General features: G+C 45.0%; 1 protein-coding gene across 4 annotated transcripts in view; it reads left to right on the top strand.

Annotated features, from left to right (window-relative positions):
* LOC126278693 (probable aminopeptidase NPEPL1) overlaps positions 1-19,315 on the top strand; it is a 59,959-nt gene that overhangs the window by 24,868 nt on the left and 15,776 nt on the right. For all 4 annotated transcript variants that reach the window (XM_049978956.1, XM_049978957.1, XM_049978954.1 and 1 more), the window contains exons 8-9: positions 6,069-6,245; positions 17,819-17,929. In XM_049978956.1, the coding sequence (XP_049834913.1) occupies positions 6,069-6,245; positions 17,819-17,929 (288 nt within the window). The remainder of the gene's footprint in view (positions 1-6,068; positions 6,246-17,818; positions 17,930-19,315) is intronic.

Genomic DNA, 19,315 nt, shown 5'->3' with positions numbered 1-19,315 from the left:
TGTCCATTCTTCTATTCATAATTGCATTGCTGAAGCTGTTAATGAAATAAAAACTATTTTTTAGGATCTTGCTCATCATAATGATGAATTTGGGATCGGATCATCTGACTGATATTTTTGTAAACATTTTTACAGTAGAATATCTTCAGTTGTGGCTGTTTAGAGATATTTGTATGAAAAATTCAGAAACCACTTTATTACTTCGTTTCTTCACTTTTTAAGATTCATTATTTTATCTGAATTTGCTGCCTGCACATTTTGCAATAAATAGTTCCTGAAATTTCAATGAAAAATTCTTAGCAGCTACAGCTTGGGTGTAGTGTACCTGTAACAATTCCCTACAAAGTGAAAGAAACTGTATTATTGTTGTTCTCCATTCACAAGCTTTATAACAAAGACATTTGGAGTATGGGCTAAACAGTCATCCTGTCGTATGTTTTCAAACCTAGACAGCTCCTTAGTTGTTTCAGGTTTGGATTACAAGGTACCATTCCACCATTCATAACCTGCTCCTGCTAGAAATGTCCATACTAAAAAAACATTTTTACCTACTCAACACCTCATACATGTTTCTTTCAATATCACTGCATTGAGGAGAACTACAGTATCACCTACAGTCAGGAAGTCCTAAGAGACACTTTTGAATGGAAGAATGGTAACCCCCAAGTGCCACTGTCTTGCCAATGCCATCAGTGGTACAACATCCACAAAAAGGAAGCCAGTAATCCTTATTTCTGAACTGTTTTGTTCTTTTCTGTAAAAATGTGATGACAAAACACTAAATCAGTTGGTGAAATTGACTGTACATATACAGGATTCAAATTGTGTTTTCGCATTGTGTGTTTAGTCTATCAGCATTTTTAATGAACAACAACATTCTGAGTGTGAAAGAGTCTGCAATATTTCAGGTATTCTTGTTCCATTTGAAACTGATATTGTTACTGGATGTGAAGAACTTAAAAACTATAGTAATAGTAATGGAAATTTGTGGATGGGTGGAACAATATGTAACATAAAGAAAGGCAACCATTCACTTTCAGCAGACTGAAACATAACGCATCCCTCCCTTACCTAATGCAATATTAATTAGCTTTTGACCTCTGGCTCTTCTTCCGGCAGAAAGTACACACAGACACCCAAATGCACACTACTGCAACCACAGAGACACTGAATATTAGAGAGCAATTGCCTGGTGTGATTGATGTACAGAAGGGGTAGGGAAGGTTGCACAAGGTGAGGAGGGAATAACAGGGTAGTGCATGGAAGTACCAGGGAGTTGCAGAACAAGACAATAGGAGTTCTGAGGAAGTAGAGCATGTACAAGATATAAAGGTACAGAGGGAGTACATTGGAGACAGGCAGGCAGGCAGGCAGGCAGAGAGGAGGGGAGAGGGATGGGAAGGGGGAAGGAGGGGGTAGAGAGAGAGAGAGAGAGAGAGAGAGACCATGTGCGGACAGGGCGGGGAGGGGGGTGGGAGCAGGGAGAATAATGGCAGGGACAAGACAGTACACAAACTGAATGGGGGAGTAGTGGTATGGATAATGACAAGAGAGAAAAGGGAAAAGGCAAGATGAGGCAGTGGGAAACAGGTTAGCAGAAGTGTAGGCGGGGGGATTAGGAGTATGCAGGGAGAGAATTACCATCTGCATAGCTCAGAAAAGCTTGTGCTGGAAAGGAGTATCCAAATGGCAAGCGTAGTGAAGCAGCTGCTGATCATTTGAGTTTTGATGCATAACATGTGTGGCTGTTGTACAGTCAATTTTCACTGTGGCCATTCTTGGAAGTAGACAGTTGGTTATGTGTCATGCCCACAGAGAATGCTGTGCACAGTAATTGGAGTGTTTGAATCCTTCCTCGGGCATGGATGTGTGTGATGTCCTTAGGTTAGTTAGGTTTAAGTAGTTCTAAGTTCTAGGGGACTGATAACCTCAGATGTTAAGTCCCATAGTGTTCAGAGTCATTTGAACCAATTAAGGCTGCAGGCATATTCCAAGGTGTTTTTCATCTCCTTTGTTTAAAACAACTAGGCTAGGTGATGGTATTCTGATGGATACCAGACAGGTAAAAATTTGGAGGAATTAGTGATGGACTTAGCAAGTAAGGAGGAATGGAGGATACACACTGCATCACACTCCGAAGTCTTTGACTCCTCTGAAGTGCATCAGTGGTAAGTGTGACTCAAAACAAATGACAAGAAGCTGCATAGTAAAACATTCTACTGGGCCCTGGTGGTTCCAGCCATTTATATAAGAAGTAGTGCCTCCAAAAAGGATACTTTATGATGAAGCACAGATTTTGTTTCCAATAGGGGGAGCCTCTAGTGTCTGTGATTGTGATTTGGTATTCCAAGAATTACAACTCTACTGGAAAAATTCACACACACACACACACACACACACACACACACACACACACACACACACACAGTTCGAACTCTGATAGTATCTGATTGGTCCAGAAATAACAGTCAGTGATACACACACAGTCCACAAACCAAAATTCACAGGAAATCCAAGCATTCATGTCATGAGAGTCCTGGTGTGAAGACGAGTCATTATTAATCCATCCATAAGTGATGTGCTGGCATCTGTGGAGTGAGCTGAACTTGTGGCCTATGGAAGGGCTGTGCTATTTATCTCAAGAGTCAGGACTTCTGGAGGCATGGCTGCTGAGAGTGTGGTGGAGGTACTTTTAATGTTTCGTGGTGCCAGCTCCCGTACACTGCCCTCAGAGCTGCTGTCAATTTACTGTTAAATATTTTCCGATTCGTGATATAACATGCATTGTACGAATGTTACTGCACCATATTTTGGAAGATTGCACCCAGTTTGCACATGAGATGATTGCCAATGGATTTTATAAGGATTCAATTTTGAATTTATGCTCATTAAAATGCTGCATCTCTTGTCAGATCTCCAACAAAGAAAAGGAGTAATTAACTTGTATCTTAGCCAGGCACTAACTTCAAAATTTTGAAGTATTCCAGTTGGTAGAAATCAGCAAATTCTAAATAAAATTCAGTCAACTGGGTTATTTCTGACATGCTTTAAAATCAGAATGTAGCATTGCTCTCACAGACTGTCTGGGAAACACCCAGAAACTTTCGTTCCACCAGCATCTGATTTGAGCCCTCCAAAACAGGAATTTAGTTAATTGCTTCCATTGTGGCCTCTGGAAGTAGCTGCCTACTCTTGATAAGCTGGTGGTACTTGTGATGGCAATATAGACGTTCCTATGCAAATAACTCTTCTCATAATAATTATGTCTGTTGAGGCATCCAGAGAGACCCTCCCATTTCCCCTCTTCAAATAAATGATATTTTTTTATACAGAAGATTGTATTAAGAGAAAATTGTCTTTCCGGGTGTTTTTTAAAGTTAGATGGTCATTCAATAAGTCCTTAGGGGAAAAAATAACAATTATTTCGGGATTCCCCCGCCCTCCCCACTCTCAACAACATTTAACTCCATACATATTTCCAAGTGTTGCTCCAACTTATTTAAGCCATGAAAAAGTAGGATTCCAGAACACCTGCAAAACAGGCATCTGCTTAAGCGGTGACTACTTTGTTTGATGTGAACTGCCGTGCCATTTTTTTCAAGTTAGGAAATTAAATAAACACTCGCTGGGGCCAGATCCAGTGAATACGGTGGATGTTGCAGTAATTCAAACTTTAATTCCATTATTTTGTCCATTGAAACTGCATGCATGCATTGCTGTGATGGAAGAAAAAGATTTTTCTTTTTCAAATGAGGACTTTTCCTTTATTTATGTGGACAACTGGTACAATAACAGCGTATAACACTCTCCAATTACTGTTTGTCACTTTTTCAATTAATTGACATAGATGTTTCCTCATGCATCCCAAAAAGCAGTGCCCATCACCTTGCTAGAAGATATCACCATCTTTGCCATCTTTGGAGCTCATTTGCCTTCAAAAATCCACTGTTTTGATTGATTATTAGTCTCCGGTGTATAGTAGTGTACCCATGTTTTGACCACAATTACGTTCTGACTTAGAAATCCGATAGAATTTTGATGGAAAAGCGCAAAAACGGCCTCAACATCAATCACAATGTTGCATTTATTCTCTACTGAGAGCAAATGCAGGACCCATCTTGCCATGGTTTTTTCCACTCTCAGATATTCATGCAAAATTGAAAATACCTTGGAATATGCCTGCGGCCTTAATATTTCATGCACTTTGATTCATCAATCCCTCAGAACAATATTTTGGATTTTGTTGATCGTTTCTGGGATGGTCATTTTCACTGGACATCCTGGACACAGTTCATCTTTTGTGGATGTATGGCCACATTGAAACTCATTTATCCAATTGTAAACACATAAGCAGGTGTGATGTGAAATTCATCTACCTCGGATTTGATCTGTTTTGGTGTTAACCCTTTTAAACCAAAGTCTTTATTCACTGCTTGAAACTAACTTTTTTCTATGTTGCTTCAGTGAAATGGGACAGTGAAACCAAGTGATGAATACGATTGCAACTTTACCTATTCTCTAGCGACATATAATCCTTACTACCAGCAAATTGTTTCAGTAGTACATGTCATCACTTGGGTTTCCTAAGGGCTTATTGAACAACCTTGTATGTTTCCTATACTGTGAATGATATCATTATGTGACCCCACCAGCACAAATTTTTATATGTTACTAACAGGTAGTACAGCTATAACTACAGAGTTGATGAAAGCATATTCGTATTCAGAGAATATATTTCAGCAGGCTGCCAGTCGTCATTAATATCTGTTCACACAGACAAGAAAATAAATACAAAATGCCATAGTGGGCACAAGACAGTAATACAATGTGTCTCAGTTCCTATAGTCTTGTTTGCACTGTGGTGTGGCAGTACAGAGTAAAGCTACATGCATTAGGTAATGACTGTAGGATTCTATGGTATAAAGACGTAGACAGTGTGACAAGTGGAAGTTTTGGATCAGTCTGAGAGGAGGTCAAGGATAGCCAAAGTGGCGAAGGCGACCGCTCGTGATAGAAATCAGAGTTTGAGAGCCAGTCTGGCAGAAATTTTCACATGTCACTTACAGATTGTGCACCTGTGCCTAACACAGCTCATGCCAAGATATTAGCATGCAGCAAATTTACTTCATTTTAAAGTTTGTCGCATGTCTAGCCTTATACATAAAGTAATTTAACTGGATAGATAAAAAACATACTCACCAAGTGGCGGCAGAACACACACATAAACGACGGTTGTAATTGGCAAGCTTTTGGAGCCAGCAGCTCCTTCTTCAGGCAGAAGGGTTGAAGGGGAAGCAAGAGGGCTGAAGGAAAAGGACTGGAGAGGTCTAGGAAAAGGGGCAGATTTTGGGAAAGTCTTTCAGAACCGTGGGTCAGGGAGACTTACCACGTGGGATGAGAAGTAAAGACTCGGTTCCCAACAATCAGTCTTTCCTTCTCATCCCATGCGGTAAGTCACCTCTGACACTCGGTTCTGGATGACTTTCCCGAAATCTTCCCCTTTTCCTAGACCTCTCCAGTCCTTTACCTTCACCCCTCTTGCTTCCCCTTCTACCTAAAGAAGGATCCACTGGCTCTGAAAGCTTGCCAATTAAAACCATCTTTTATGTGTGTGTTCTGCTGCCGCTTGGTGAGTAGATTTTTTACCTATCTAGTTAAATTTTTTTGTCAATAATTGATTGTTTTCATTCTTATACCTAAATTGTTGGGTAAAGAAGATTAGTATCTTTTGAAGATGTCTGGTATATCCATTTCTTTCAATACTTGTATTCTGGAATATAACTATAGCTTTTGTTCTGCCGCAGTTGCATTTTAGAAATATGATTTAAAAGTAAATGAAAATAAATAAATTGTAATTTAGTGTGATTTCTCAAGAGAATGGAATGGGGATGAGAATAAAAATTTAAATTACTGTCTATATTATCAGTATTTGAATTTTCAGTATTGTAACATTTGTCTCCCAAAAATTTTGTCAAAGGTGGAAAAAAATTGCACTGTTAGGTAACTTGACATTTAAATTGTGACAATACTTTGTATAATCAATGGAGTGATATATTTTCACTGTGCAGGGTATATCAACTGGAAAGTACCATGCTGCTGTTTTAACTAACAGTGGACAATGGGAGACAGCTACTGTGACTGCAGGCCGCATCTCAGGTGACCTTGTCTTCCCTATACCATATTGTCCTGAGCTACATTTTAGTGAATTTGCATCTGCAGTGGCTGACATGAAGAATTCAGTGGCCGTAAGTTTTATTCATAATATAGTTTAGTTGTCAATAGATCTGAAGCTGTGTGTGGCAGTTAGCAAATTAGAGTTGCATTATTATTATATTAGTTGTAAACACAGTGTATATTTAAGCATTATTATTGTTATACCCTTTAATCACAATAATTGCGTGGATATTCAACACTCTCTCTTAGAAGCAATAGCTGATCACATGATTACAACTCAATCTCTCGTATTCGACTGCCGTGCCCTGACATGCGGCCGGCGCCGTTCGTAGCTAGGTGGCGCTCCCGCGCTCAGCCGTTTTGCGGAGCGCGTCTATCGCCGTTTGGGCGTACTGTTGTTGCTGCACTGTTAAATGTCGTGGCACTATCACAACACTTTTCCCCCCTTGAAAAAAAAACACTCACTTCCTTGGAGACATGGACAGCGCGGAGACATCCATGGCCTCTTGTGAGGCCCCGAGGAGATCCCGCGGAGAGACACGAGAGTATGGTGAAAATGTCCAGGACGGAAGCTTGTGCGTGGAACTTGCCTCTTGGATGAGATGATGGGTGAAAACTCCGGAGCAGCATCCATAGGTGTCATGGACCTGGGAGTGTGCTCCAGCGAGATGGGTCCCGGAGAAGGCGGTGTCGCGACTGTGGCCAGTTCCGGCATACTCGGAAGCGGTAGCGATGTCGGCTGCATCAACACGGACGGTAGATCGGCAGCAGCGACAGGACTGTCTTCTCGGGCTGGTGGAGGCGAAGGATGGGGCGGTGGCACTGGTGTGGCCACCACTCGTGGGCGCATCTGGTCGTAATGGCGAACAACCGTGCCTTCGCCCGTACGTATTTCACAAAGCCGGCGGCCGCGAAGAGCCGTGACCACCCCTGGAATCCATTTAGGGCGAGATCCATACCCTCGTGCCCACACGTCGGCACCCACCGAGCATTTTCCCGCACTAGGGGACACAGCACAAGGCCTGACAGGGTGAAGCAGGTGCAGTAGAGTGCGCGGTTGGCGGCCATGCAAGAGTTCAGCAGGGCTGCGATCACCCAGAGGCGTGAAGCGATAAGAACTCAGAAATTGCAGCAGAGCATCATCTGTGGAAAAATCACTAAGGAATTTTTTCATCTGGCATTTAAAAGTGCGGACAAGGCGCTCGACCTCCCCATTCGATTGCGGATGGGAGGGAGGTGCTGTAACATGATGAATCCCTTGTCCAGTACAAAAATCACGGAAGGCCTGCGAAGAGAACTGAGGGCTATTGTCTGTGACGATCGTGGATGAAAGACCTTCTAGTGCAAAGATTTTGGACAAAGCCAGCGTCGTCGCCGCATTGGTGGGTGACGGACATCTAACAACAAACGGAAACTTCCAGAAGGCGTCAATCAACAGTAGCCAATAAGCACCGAGGAAGGGGCCGGCAAAGTTGGCGTGCACCCGTTCCCATGGCTGAGCTGGATCAGGCCATGGAGAGGGCATTGTACGAGGTGCCGCCAGTTGTTGAGCATACTGGCCACACGCAGCAACCATATGGGTGATGTCCGAATCAATACCGGGCCAATAAACGTGCCTGTGGGCCAGGGACTTAGTCCGAGAAATAACCCAATGGCCTTCGTGCAACAGTTTGAGAACATCTTTGCGAAGAGAGGCTGACACCATGACCCGGGGAGATGCGCCATCCGTGGCCAGAAGAACAACACCATCACGAACCGACAGACGAAGGCGCAAGGCATGGTAGTTGCGAAGGGGATCCGATGCCCGGCCCTTGGTCCTGTCTGGCCAACCCCGTTGAACAAAATCGATCACCCGACGCAGGACCGGGTCCTGCGCCGTAGCCGACACGACCTGCGAACCTGTAAGTGGAAAACCCTCGACCGCACGACGTTCTTCCTCATCAATGTGGAAACAGAGGAGTCCATCACGATCGAAAACCGGGTCGTGGCCCGTCGGCAATCGCGACAAAGCGTCAGCGTTGGCGTGCTGGGCCGTGGGGTGATAGTGAATCTCATAATGAAAATGAGACAAGTATAAGGCCCAATGTTGCAGGCGATGAGCTGCCTTATCCTGAAGCGACTCCGATGGGTTGAACAGGGAGACCAGCGGTTTGTGGTCGGTGATGAGGTGAAACTTAGAAACCATACAAAAAAATGCTGAACTTTTTTAGAGCATAAATGATAGCGAGCGCCTCCTTTTCGATTTGAGAGTAACGCCGTTGCGCCTCGTTGAGGGTCTTGGAAGCATAGGCGATGGGTCGTTCCGACCCATCCTCATACTGATGGGCGAGAACAGCCCCTAGGCCATACTGTGACGTGTCAGTCGCCAGAACCAAGTGCTGACCCGGACAGAATGTGGCAAGACAAGGCGGCGACTGCAAATGAGCCTTCAGGTGGACAAAAGCCTGCTCACACCCGTCGGACCAACAGAAGGGGACGTTTTTGCGTAACAGCTGATGGAGAGGATAAGCTACCGCAGCTGCGGATGGAATGAATTTGTGATAATACGCAATCTTGCCTAGAAACGCCTGAAGTTCTTTGACCATAGACGGCCGGGGTAGAGTGTTAATGGCCGCAATGTGCTGACGTAGAGGACGTATACCCTCACGGGACAAGTGGAAACCAAGATACACAATGGAGGGTTGGAAGAACTGTGACTTGTCCAGATTGCACCTCAACCCAGCCGAATGCAAAACCCGAAACAGTGAACGCAAATTATGAAGGTGCTCCTCAGTGGAGGCCCCCGTGACAACAATGTCACCCAGATAGTTTATGCAGCCGGGAACGGAAGCCGTGATCTGTTCCAAAAACCGCTGAAAAATGGCCGGTGCACTAGCGACGCCAAATGGTAACCGCTGGTACTGATACAACCCACAAGGAGTGTTGATAACGACAAATTCCTTGGAAGTAGCATCCAACGGCAACTGATGGTACGCCTCCGATAAGTCAAGTTTGGAAAATAACTGGCCCCCAGCGAGCTTGGTAAACAACTCCTCAGGACGGGGAAGAGGATAAGTGTCAGTGAGGCTCTGAGTGTTGACAGTGGCTTTAAAGTCACCACACAATTGCAGACTCCCGTTTGGTTTAGAAACCACCACGATCGGCGATGCCCATTCGCTGGAGGTAACCGGAAGGAGAATCCCTGAAGCTGTTAACCTGTCTAGCTCAGCCTTGACAGGTGCATGCAACGCCACCGGAATAGGGCGTGCCCGGAAAAACTTAGGGTGAGCCGTAGGTTTAAGTGTAATTTGGGCTTCAAAATCCTTGGCACAACCGAGACCAGCAGAGAACACGGATGAAAATTCAGAACACAATCCATCCAGCTGTTGATACGGAATATCCTCAGATATGAGGTGCACATCATCATCAATGGAGAACCCGAACAACTGGAAAGCATCATAACCGAACAGGTTTTCAGTGCCCGCCTGATCCTCCACATATAACGTGAGGGGCCGAACAACAGACTTGTAGGCAGTGGAAGCATCAAACTGGCCCATGATAGGAATTTTCTGTTTATTATAAGTCCTCAGATTTCGCATAACTGGAGACAAAGGAGGGGAGATCAACGCCAAATACGTGCGAGAATTAATGAGAGTTACTGCAGAGCCAGTGTCCACTTGCATGCGGATGTCTTTATCCATAACACGAACAGTAACAAACAACTTATGTGTTTGAGAAAGCACACAGTGAACATCCATGTCCGACGCCTCGTCCTCGTCGACAGGAACTTTAGGGAACTGACACACAGAAGCAATGTGGCCTTTTTTCCTACATGAATTACACGTGGCCCAACGTTTTGGACACGCTGCCGTCATGCTGTACGAAACAACGGGGGCAAGAAGGAAGTGTGGAACGAACCGGCTTCTGTGGTTGCTGGTTTCGCTGCGAGCGTTGCGGCCCAACGCGACGTTGTTGACGCGAGTGAACCGCCGGCACATCGTCGTTCTCCTGTGAAACAGGCAATTTGACCATGTCGAGAGTTGACTGTACAGCGCCTACATCACACCACGCATCTATTTGCGGGCCAGCAGTGTGAGATACTTCAAAGGATTGGGCGATGCTTAGAACTTCCGACAACGACGGGTTTGGCAGTTGTAGGGCACGTTGCCGAACTTCTTTATCAGGAGCAAGCCGTAGAATAGCATCCCTAACCATTGAATCAGCATAAGACTCGTGATGTGTGTCCGTGACAAACTGACATTTCCTACTCAGACCGTGTAGTTCCGCCGCCCAAGCCCGGTAAGATTGATGGGGCTGTTTACGACACCGGTAGAACGCCATGCGGGCGACAACGACGTGGGTATTTTTTCGATAATAGTCAGACAATAAGTCACACATTTCTTGGAAGGACAGGGAGACGGGTTCCCATAGAGGGGCTAACTGAGATAGCAGCTGATAGACCCGAGGGGAAATCCAAGATAGAAATAATGACTTACACACATAGGAGCGCCGACAACGCCGAAAGCCAAGAAGTGTTGCCACAAACACTTCTCATAATCCTCCCAGTCTTCAGCGGCCTCATCGTAAGGAGGGAATGGAGGCGGAGAAGAGGAAGACAGACGATGAGTAAGCGACATCGACAACGCCTGAATCGCTGCCATCAGCTGTGTTTGTTGAGCCTGAATAGTAGCCGTCAGCTGTGTTTGTTGTTCAATGAGCGCTTGCATAAGCTGTTCCATGTCTGCCCCGTCACGAACACGCAAATCCTCAACGCAGTGAAAAGATCCCATCCTCGTCGCCAAAAAGTGTTATAACCTTCAATGACAATAATTGCGTGGATATTCAACACTCTCTCTCTTAGAAACAATAGCTGATCACATGATTACAACTCAGTCTCTCGTATTCGACTGCCGTGCCCTGACATGCGGCTGGCGCCGTTCGTAGCTAGGTGGCGCTCCCACGCTCAGCCGATTTGCGGAGCGCTTCTATCGCCGTTTGCGCGTACTGTCATGGCGGCACTGTTAAATGTCGTGCCACTATCACAACAATTATTAGATAAGTTCTAAAAACAGTGTGTATTTTAGAAGACAATTGATTGCATACATAATTTTACTGAATGCCCCATTTTCTCTGTACCTTTCTAAATCTACTTGCCTGTGGCAGTCTGTGAGACAACCATTGTACAGTAATCAAGCCTGTATAAGTTCTAAGACTCTTGTCAACATTAATAAAAAAAAGGCACTTATATACCAAGTTTCCAGAAAATGATAGCTCATTTTTCTTACTTCAACATATATTTACAAATTTGTAATTTCTTTGCACTGGTCAGAGTGCAAACAGTTCAATCACTAAGTACTTTGCTCACCAGAGGGCTCATGGCTCTTTTGTGTGTGGTGCACATTGGGCCCCAAGCTATTGCAGCCCTTTTTTCCTTCCTGGGCTGCATTCCCTTCCCCAACGTACTTCTCCCTTCCTGTCCTTGCTCCTTCCCCTCTCTCTGTCCTTGCTTACATCAGCCTGGTTATCCTCATGGATCTTCTATCCCATGTGCTTTGGGACCTCTTCTCCCCCCCCCCCCCCCCCCCCCCCCCCCCCCCCCCCGCTTTGGGGTTTGACCTCCTCTTCTAAATTTTATCTCTGTAGTGTGAGCCAACTGGGGAAGAACACTTTACTTAGCGTATTCGGCATTTGGCCTTACTGCGTTTTCAATCTTATAATCAATGCAGTTGTTCTTTTCATGCTATATTGCCAGAAATATAGCCATTCTGTGTGGTGGGGTCTTACGTATCCTTTTGGCTGAGGCCCACCCACCACGCTCGCTGCATTTCCTGGTTTACAAGAAAATACAGTAGTGTTTATCCTAGACTTGAGTCTCATCAGAAATATGACTGTCTGCACCCTGTGTCTATGACATCTAACTTTGCCTCTGTTAAGTCCTTTGCACCTTCTCCTTATCCCAGTCCTGACCCCCTCCCTTGTATGTGCCACCCACCCCACCCGGCCAGAGAAGTGTCCTGTACTTCAGCGTATGCTGGTGATGGGGCCTTCTCATGGAACCCCTTGTCCTGGCGTCTTCCAGGTTAGAGGTCTGTTGGTAAATGTCAGCCATGGGACCCACATTACATGTGCCCTAAGATCACCTGCTCTCTGTCCAGTTCCAGGTCTCACTGAAGCCTGCTTTCTTTCTCCTGTGAAATAAAAAAAAGAAGAAACACAAGTGTCAGGACAAGGACCACTACCTCTGAAGATGCCAACTCCCCCCTTGCAACCTGCCCCCCCCCCTTTTTTTTGTCCGCGTTGGTGACTCATTGTGACCTGGCAGTGTGACCAGACCCAGCCCATTCACCTCACATTTAGACCTTCGTTACATGATTATTCAATGAAATTTTAATGAAAACTGCCATCACCTTCCGGAGTTGCAATCCCTGATTTCCTTTTACTCTGCAGCTTGTGTCATTTTATAGGAATCTCATTTTACCGATGCTCACTCGCTGACGCGTCGTGGGTTCTGTGCTTTGTCAGAACAGGGTCGGCCCTTTGAAGGCTTCCAGTGGTATTTGCACATTGGTGCATACAGATGTTGTTAGTACATGGACCCCCCTTTGTACCACTTTGGAAGCGGTTACCATGAGGGTCCATTGGGACTCTGTGGTCACAGTTTGCAATTTCTGTCTCTCTCCTGACAGGAACCTCATCCACTGCCCTCCTTCAGCAACTCCCCCCTCCCTTCCTCCTCCTTGGGGATTTTAACGCCCATCTCCTCTTTTGGGCAATGCTTCTGTCTAGTCTGGGGTCTCTTCATAGACCAGTGTTTTGCAGATCACAACTTGTGCTTTCTTAATGATGATTCCCCTACCCGTTTTAGTGCTGCTTATGGCACTTTCTCTGCCATTGATCTTTGCTCACTTCCCCTCCTCTTCTCCCTTCATTACACTGGTCACTGCTGCAATAGCAACCACTTCCTGTTGAGTCTTTCACTCCCTCTTGCCTCCCAATGGTCAGGTTACCCCGCAGGACTTTCCATCACATTGATTGGCATTCATATACCTCCTAGATTGTGTTTACCCCCTCTTTGTCAGGTTGTATTGATGAAGTCATCCGTGACATGTACAATTATTTACGCCGATGAATTGCCACTCCTCACATGACGGGCCTCTTTAGCCCCAAGCAGCCCCATGGTGGAGCACGGCCATTGCCATCACCATCCATGATTGCTGTTGAGCCTTGCAACACCTTAAGTGGCACCCGTCCTCCTCTTATCATATTACTTTTTAAACATCTTTGCAACTGATTGAGTGCCAAATAGGAGGAACAAAGTTAGAACAGGTGGACGGTTTCAAGTACTTAGGATGCATATTCTCACAGGATGGCAACATAGTGAAAGAACTGGAAGCGAGGTGTAGCAAAGCTAATGCAGTGAGTGCTCAGCTACGATCTACTCTCATCTGCAAGAAGCAAGTCAGTACCAAGACTAAGTTATATGTGCACCATTCATCTTTCGACCAACTTTGTTGTATTGGAGTGAAAGCTGGGTGGATTCAGGTTACCTTATCAATAAGGTTGAGGTTACGGATATGAAAGTAGCTAGGATGATTGCAGGTACTAGTAGATGGGAACAATGGCAGGAGGGTGTCCACAATGAGGAAATCAAAGAAAAACTGGGAATGAACTCAATAGATGTAGCAGTCAGGGCGAACAGGTGTAGATGGTGGGGCCATGTTACACACATGGAAGAAGCAAGGTTACGCAAGAGACTCATGGGTTCAGCAGTAGAGGGTAGGAGGAGTCGGGGAAACCAAGGAGAAAGTATGTGGATTCGGTTAAGAATGATTTTGAAGTAATAGGTTTAACATCAGAAGAGGCACCAATGTTAGCACTGAATTAGGGGATCATGGAGGAATTTTATAATGGGGGCTATGCTCCAGACTGAACGCTGAAAGGCATAATCAGTCTTAAATGATGATGATGATGATGATGATGATGATGAAACATCTTTGCACGAAAACCCATTACTTCTTAATCAAACAGAGCAAGCAGGTGTAATGAGAATTCTTTGTCTCTTCCATAGATTCTTCTGTCATGAGTGTGGGCTACACTCTGCATCCTCCAGGGTTGTCAGAGGCCGTCTTCCACGTAAGGATCAGTGAGAATGCCTTGTGATCCATTTCAGCACCAGCCTCCTATCTGCCCACCTTCCTCCCCTGGAAACAGTGAACCGAAGCTTCCCACTTACATTTTATCCCGTGTCAGGAAGAATCCTACAATGAACCTTTCACTGAATGGGAACTGGCCCTCTCCTCTTCCCCCTATTCAGCCCCAGGCCCTGATTCCATCCAAAACCAATTGTTTCAACAGCTTAGTCCTCCACGAAGATGATACCTCCTGCAGGTGTTTAACCTTATTTGGCTGCAAGGCATTTTCTCCCGGTCAGTGGAGGAACAACACTGTGGATCCCTCCTTAAGCTGGGTAAGGATAAGTCATCCATCAATAGTTACCAAGCAAACAGTCTGATCAACATCCCCTGCAAGTTATTGAAGGGATGGTGGCTCATCAGCTCAGTCAGATCCTCGAATCTCATGACCTTTTCTCTTTCTACCATTGGGGCTTTCTGGAGGGATGGTCTTTGACTGATCATCTGCTTTGGTTGGAAACTGCAGTTTGGCCGGCTCTTTCTCAGTGTAACCATCTTTTCACAGTTTTCTTCAATCTTTGTAAGGCATATGACACGGCTTGGTACCATCACATTTTTCTTACACTTGATGAGATACTACTCCATGAGTAGTATCTGTGGGACCCCTGCCCCATTTTTATTCACCTGTTCTTGTCCCACGTATTGCTCTGAGTTCAGGTTGGCACTGTTCTCAGCTCTTCGCGGACGGAGGAGAATGGCAGTCCACAGGGTTCTACATTAAGTGTCCTTATTTTCTTTGTTACTATTAATGGACTCGTGGGCTTTGTTAGACGGTTGATTACCCCTGTTCTGTATGTGTTTATTTGGGCTAGATCCAACTTTGGTGGCCCCTGCAGAGTGACAGCTCCAGTGCACCATCCAACATACTGTTCTGTGGACTCTCTCACATGGTTTTCAATTCTTTCCCCAAACCATGAGTGGTGCATTTCTGTCGCCATACTACAGTCCATCTCGATCCGGAGCTCTACCTCATTGCTCAATGCCTGACTGTGGTCCCCAGCAAACTTACTTAATTGCCCCATATCCACCTTCTGAAGATTTGCTGTTTCCGTAAACTCAGTGTGCTACTCTTCCTTGGCCACACATCTTGGGGTGCGGATTGTCGGCTCTTTTCTGCTTTTATTGGGCTTTAGTTCTGTTCCATCTCGACTACGGTTGTCAAGTTTGTGGCTCAGCTGCCCCTTCCACACTGTTCCTCTTGGACCCAGTCTACCACAGTTGTATCCATTTGGCAACTGGTGCCTTTTATTCTATCACTGTCAGTCTTCTGGTTGGCACTGGGATTCTGTCCTGCTCCCCCCCCCCCCCCCCCTTTTTGGTTCAGCAGTCACAACGCATGGTTTCCTGAGAAAGTGCTATCAGCTCTTTCCATGCTTACCCCTCCTATTCTATTCTTTTCGTGGCTCCAGGAAGTTGCCTGACTTTGGTTGAGTTTACTAGTTGGGCTCTGCCACACTTCTATCACAAATTCCATCTTCCCTCTTGTTCCCTTTCCCAGGCCACTTTCTCTCCTGGAACCTCCCCCCCCCCTTTCCCGGTCCACCCCCCACCCCTCCCAGCTAGTTCGACAGCCCTAGATTCAGATGGATCTCTCTTGCGATCCAAAAGCCTCCATCACTCTGATGGTTTTCAGTCATTTGTTCTGCCCACTTTTACGGGAGTTTCAGGGTCCTAGAGTTTTTTTACGCTGTAGTTCTAAATCCACCAATATGCTTTCACACCTTGTGTTGGCACAGCACACCATCTCCTACCTTCCATGTGTATGGTGTTTACTGCCAAACTAGTGGCCATTTACTGAGCCCTTTGCTTTATTAAACAGTCCTCCCTCGTCAACTTTGTTGTGTAAGTACTCAATGAGTTTCCTTCAGGCTATTGCTCAGTGTTTTTCCTGCTACCCCTTGGTCTCTGCCATTTACGACGCTGTTGCTGATCTTGACCTTGCTGCTTGTTCGGTTGATTTCCTTTGGGTTCCCAGCCACTTGGGTAACCCAGATAATGAGCTTGCTGATTATGTGGCTGGGAGGGCAACCACCTACCACCCATTATCTGTGACTTCTCCAGGGATGGATTTGCAGCTTCTTGTCAAATTCTGTTTTTGCTCATTGTTGGGCTGGCACTTGTCCCCATCTAACAAATTTTATTCAAGTAAGGGCCCTCCTCTATGTGGTGTTCTTCCTTCTGCCTCTCCCATCATCTGCTATCTTCGTATCGGCCATACCAGGTTGACCTACAGTTCTTTTACTCTGTAATGGGGCCATTCCCCTCCCCTCTTTGTTGTTGCAGGGTCCCCCTCACAGTGATCCATATTTTGCTGTACTGTCTCCACCTTTCGGCCCTTTGAACTAAATATGTCCTACCACTCTCCACGTCATGGGTGCTAGTGGATGACCTTCATTTGGTCATGTCTGTGCTTGGTTTTCTTTGCAGAAGTTGTTTGTCCTCCCAGATTTCAGTTCCTGCATTGCCTTCTGGAACTGGAGTCTCCCAGTTGGAATTATTTTAGGAGGCCTTTGACCTTGCCTGCACGACAACCAGGTCCCCCCCCCCCCTCTCCTTTCCCTGTATTTTGTCTAGTCTTTTGTGCCATTTTGTTCTCCTTTTTTTGTGTTGTCTCCCCCTGGTGTCATGGGATGGGATGGGATGGGATGGGGATTGGGATTGGGATTTGTCTGGAGCAGTGGTGGTGCCAGCATCCCAGCATGCATAGTGCTTCTGGGATGCGTCCTGCTCTTGCCCCTGCCCACCTCACCTCCTTTCCTGTTTCTTACTCTTCCTGCCACTCCAATGTTCCTTCTGCGTCTTTGTTTGCCCAGTTCCCTATCTCATCAACTGGACTATGCTGTTAGCATTGTTCCTCCTGTTGTTTCTGCCCCCTGAAATTGTGGGACTGATGACCTTGTTGTTGGTCTCCTCCCCCCCCCCCCCCCCTCCCAATCAACCAACCACGTATCTCTCTCTGTCCGTGTCATGTTAATATGGCAGTTCTCGAGTCAGAGTTGTAAGGAGCAAAAAACTAAAATTAAAAGCAATAAATCAAAAAGAAAAAATTAAATTAACAGAAAACAATAGAAGTCACAATATATAGGAAGGGGTGTAGAGCAACAGATGTCACTTGTCAATCAGAAACTATCTTTGTTTTTTATGGTTTCATTACAAGACTCTTCTTCTTAAGAGGAATGTCTATGATCCAAGGTGGTGGTAGTGTAATCTCTTCCAAACAAGACTAAATTACCAATTACAACTTTTTGTAGCTGTGTGTTCATTGTGTACACGCACAGTGGTGTGCACTGCAGTGAAATGTCAAACAACATTTTGACAAAGTTGCTTGCAATTTTTTGTAGGGCTTCTGCAATAATCCATAGTAACATAAAACAAGATGGCAAGTAACAACAAACTGAATAACTTTTACTTCTCACTTTTCTTTCGTTTTTATTTCTGTTTCAATGTTCAGTAATATTCTTTCCTATTTTCAGGATCGGAGCAATGCCCAGTCTTCATGTGCAGGACTGTTTGTTGGTGCGCACCTTGGCTTTGATTATCCTGGAGCCTGGATACATGTTGACATGGCGTATCCTGTGCATAGTGTGAGTACTTTTTTCCTCAACTCGAGTAAAGTTACATAATCTTTAAGCAGTGTGCCATATGTTAGGACTTGTTAGCAAATATCAGAATAATTGTTAATGTATGCCTTCAAATATCAGAATAATTGTTAACATACACGTTCAAGAAATAATCTTACTAACACCACCACTTGACCACATAGTCACTTGCTTGATGAGAAAGACTTGATTTCAATAGCATTATCACAAGTAAGAAATGAGTACAGAAACAGTGACAATGCTGTGAACTATGCGGCACAAAGTAAGATTATTCTAAAGTTGTGTCTTGTTAGGGCAAATAGTCGTGTTGATCTTCATTATATTTTAAATATTGTCTAATGGAAAAACATAAATTTGACTCATTTACAAATATTTTTATTGAGTCACAACCACAAGATGTAATACACAGTACTGGTTTCAGTTATTTCTAGCAGTATTTTGATGTTAGATATAGTATACAACAGCAATTCACTATGCTCTGCTGTAGCTAATTATCTCAGATATACCACCATAATGCTGCTGAAGATAGGGAAGGAAAAAGAAAGGAATGGGACAGGCATAGCACATTCATTTTGAGTATATACAATGTGTCCAGAAATGTCATGACAGACTTCTAGGGAGGTGTGGCACATCACATGGATTGAGAAATGCATAACAGCTCAGGCCACAAACATCATGTGTAAGTGGTACCGGAGGTTTATTTATTTATCCATCTATCCATCCATAGACAATGTAAATTCTGTGTATATGTCAACACATAAATACATAAAATACAGACACAGATATACATAAACATACACAATTACCCACCAACACCAACCTATTCGAACTCCGGAGATGGGAACTTGCCCTTCAATATATCCTCTCTTCTCGTTATCCACCAGGCCTCAATCTCCGCTAATTTCAAGTTGCCGCCACTCGTACCTCACCTGTCATTCAACATCATCTTTGCCTCTGCACTTCCACCTCGACTGACATCTCTGCCCAAACTCTTTGCCTTTAAATATGTCTGCTTGTGTCTGTATATGTATGGATGGATATGTGTGTGTGTGTGTGTGTGTGTGTGTGTGTGTGTGTGTGTGTGTGTGTGTGTGTGTGTGTGTGTGTGTGTGTGCGAGTATATACCTATCCTTTTTTGCCCCCTAAGGTAAGTCTTTCCACTCCTGGGATTGGAATGACTCCTTACCCTCTCCCTTAAAACCCACATCCTTTTGTCTTTCCTTCTCCTTCCCTCTTTCCTGATGAAGCAACCGACGGTTGCGCGTGCGAGTATATACCTATCCTTTTTTGCCCCCTAAGGTAAGTCTTTCCACTCCTGGGATTGGAATGACTCCTTACCCTCTCCCTTAAAACCCACATCCTTTTGTCTTT

The sequence above is a fragment of the Schistocerca gregaria genome, chromosome 6 (genome assembly GCF_023897955.1).
Source record: "Schistocerca gregaria isolate iqSchGreg1 chromosome 6, iqSchGreg1.2, whole genome shotgun sequence".
Lineage (NCBI taxonomy): Eukaryota > Metazoa > Arthropoda > Insecta > Orthoptera > Acrididae > Schistocerca > Schistocerca gregaria.
Note: the sequence above shows the minus strand (reverse complement) of the source record. Positions and strands in the feature narration are given on the sequence as shown.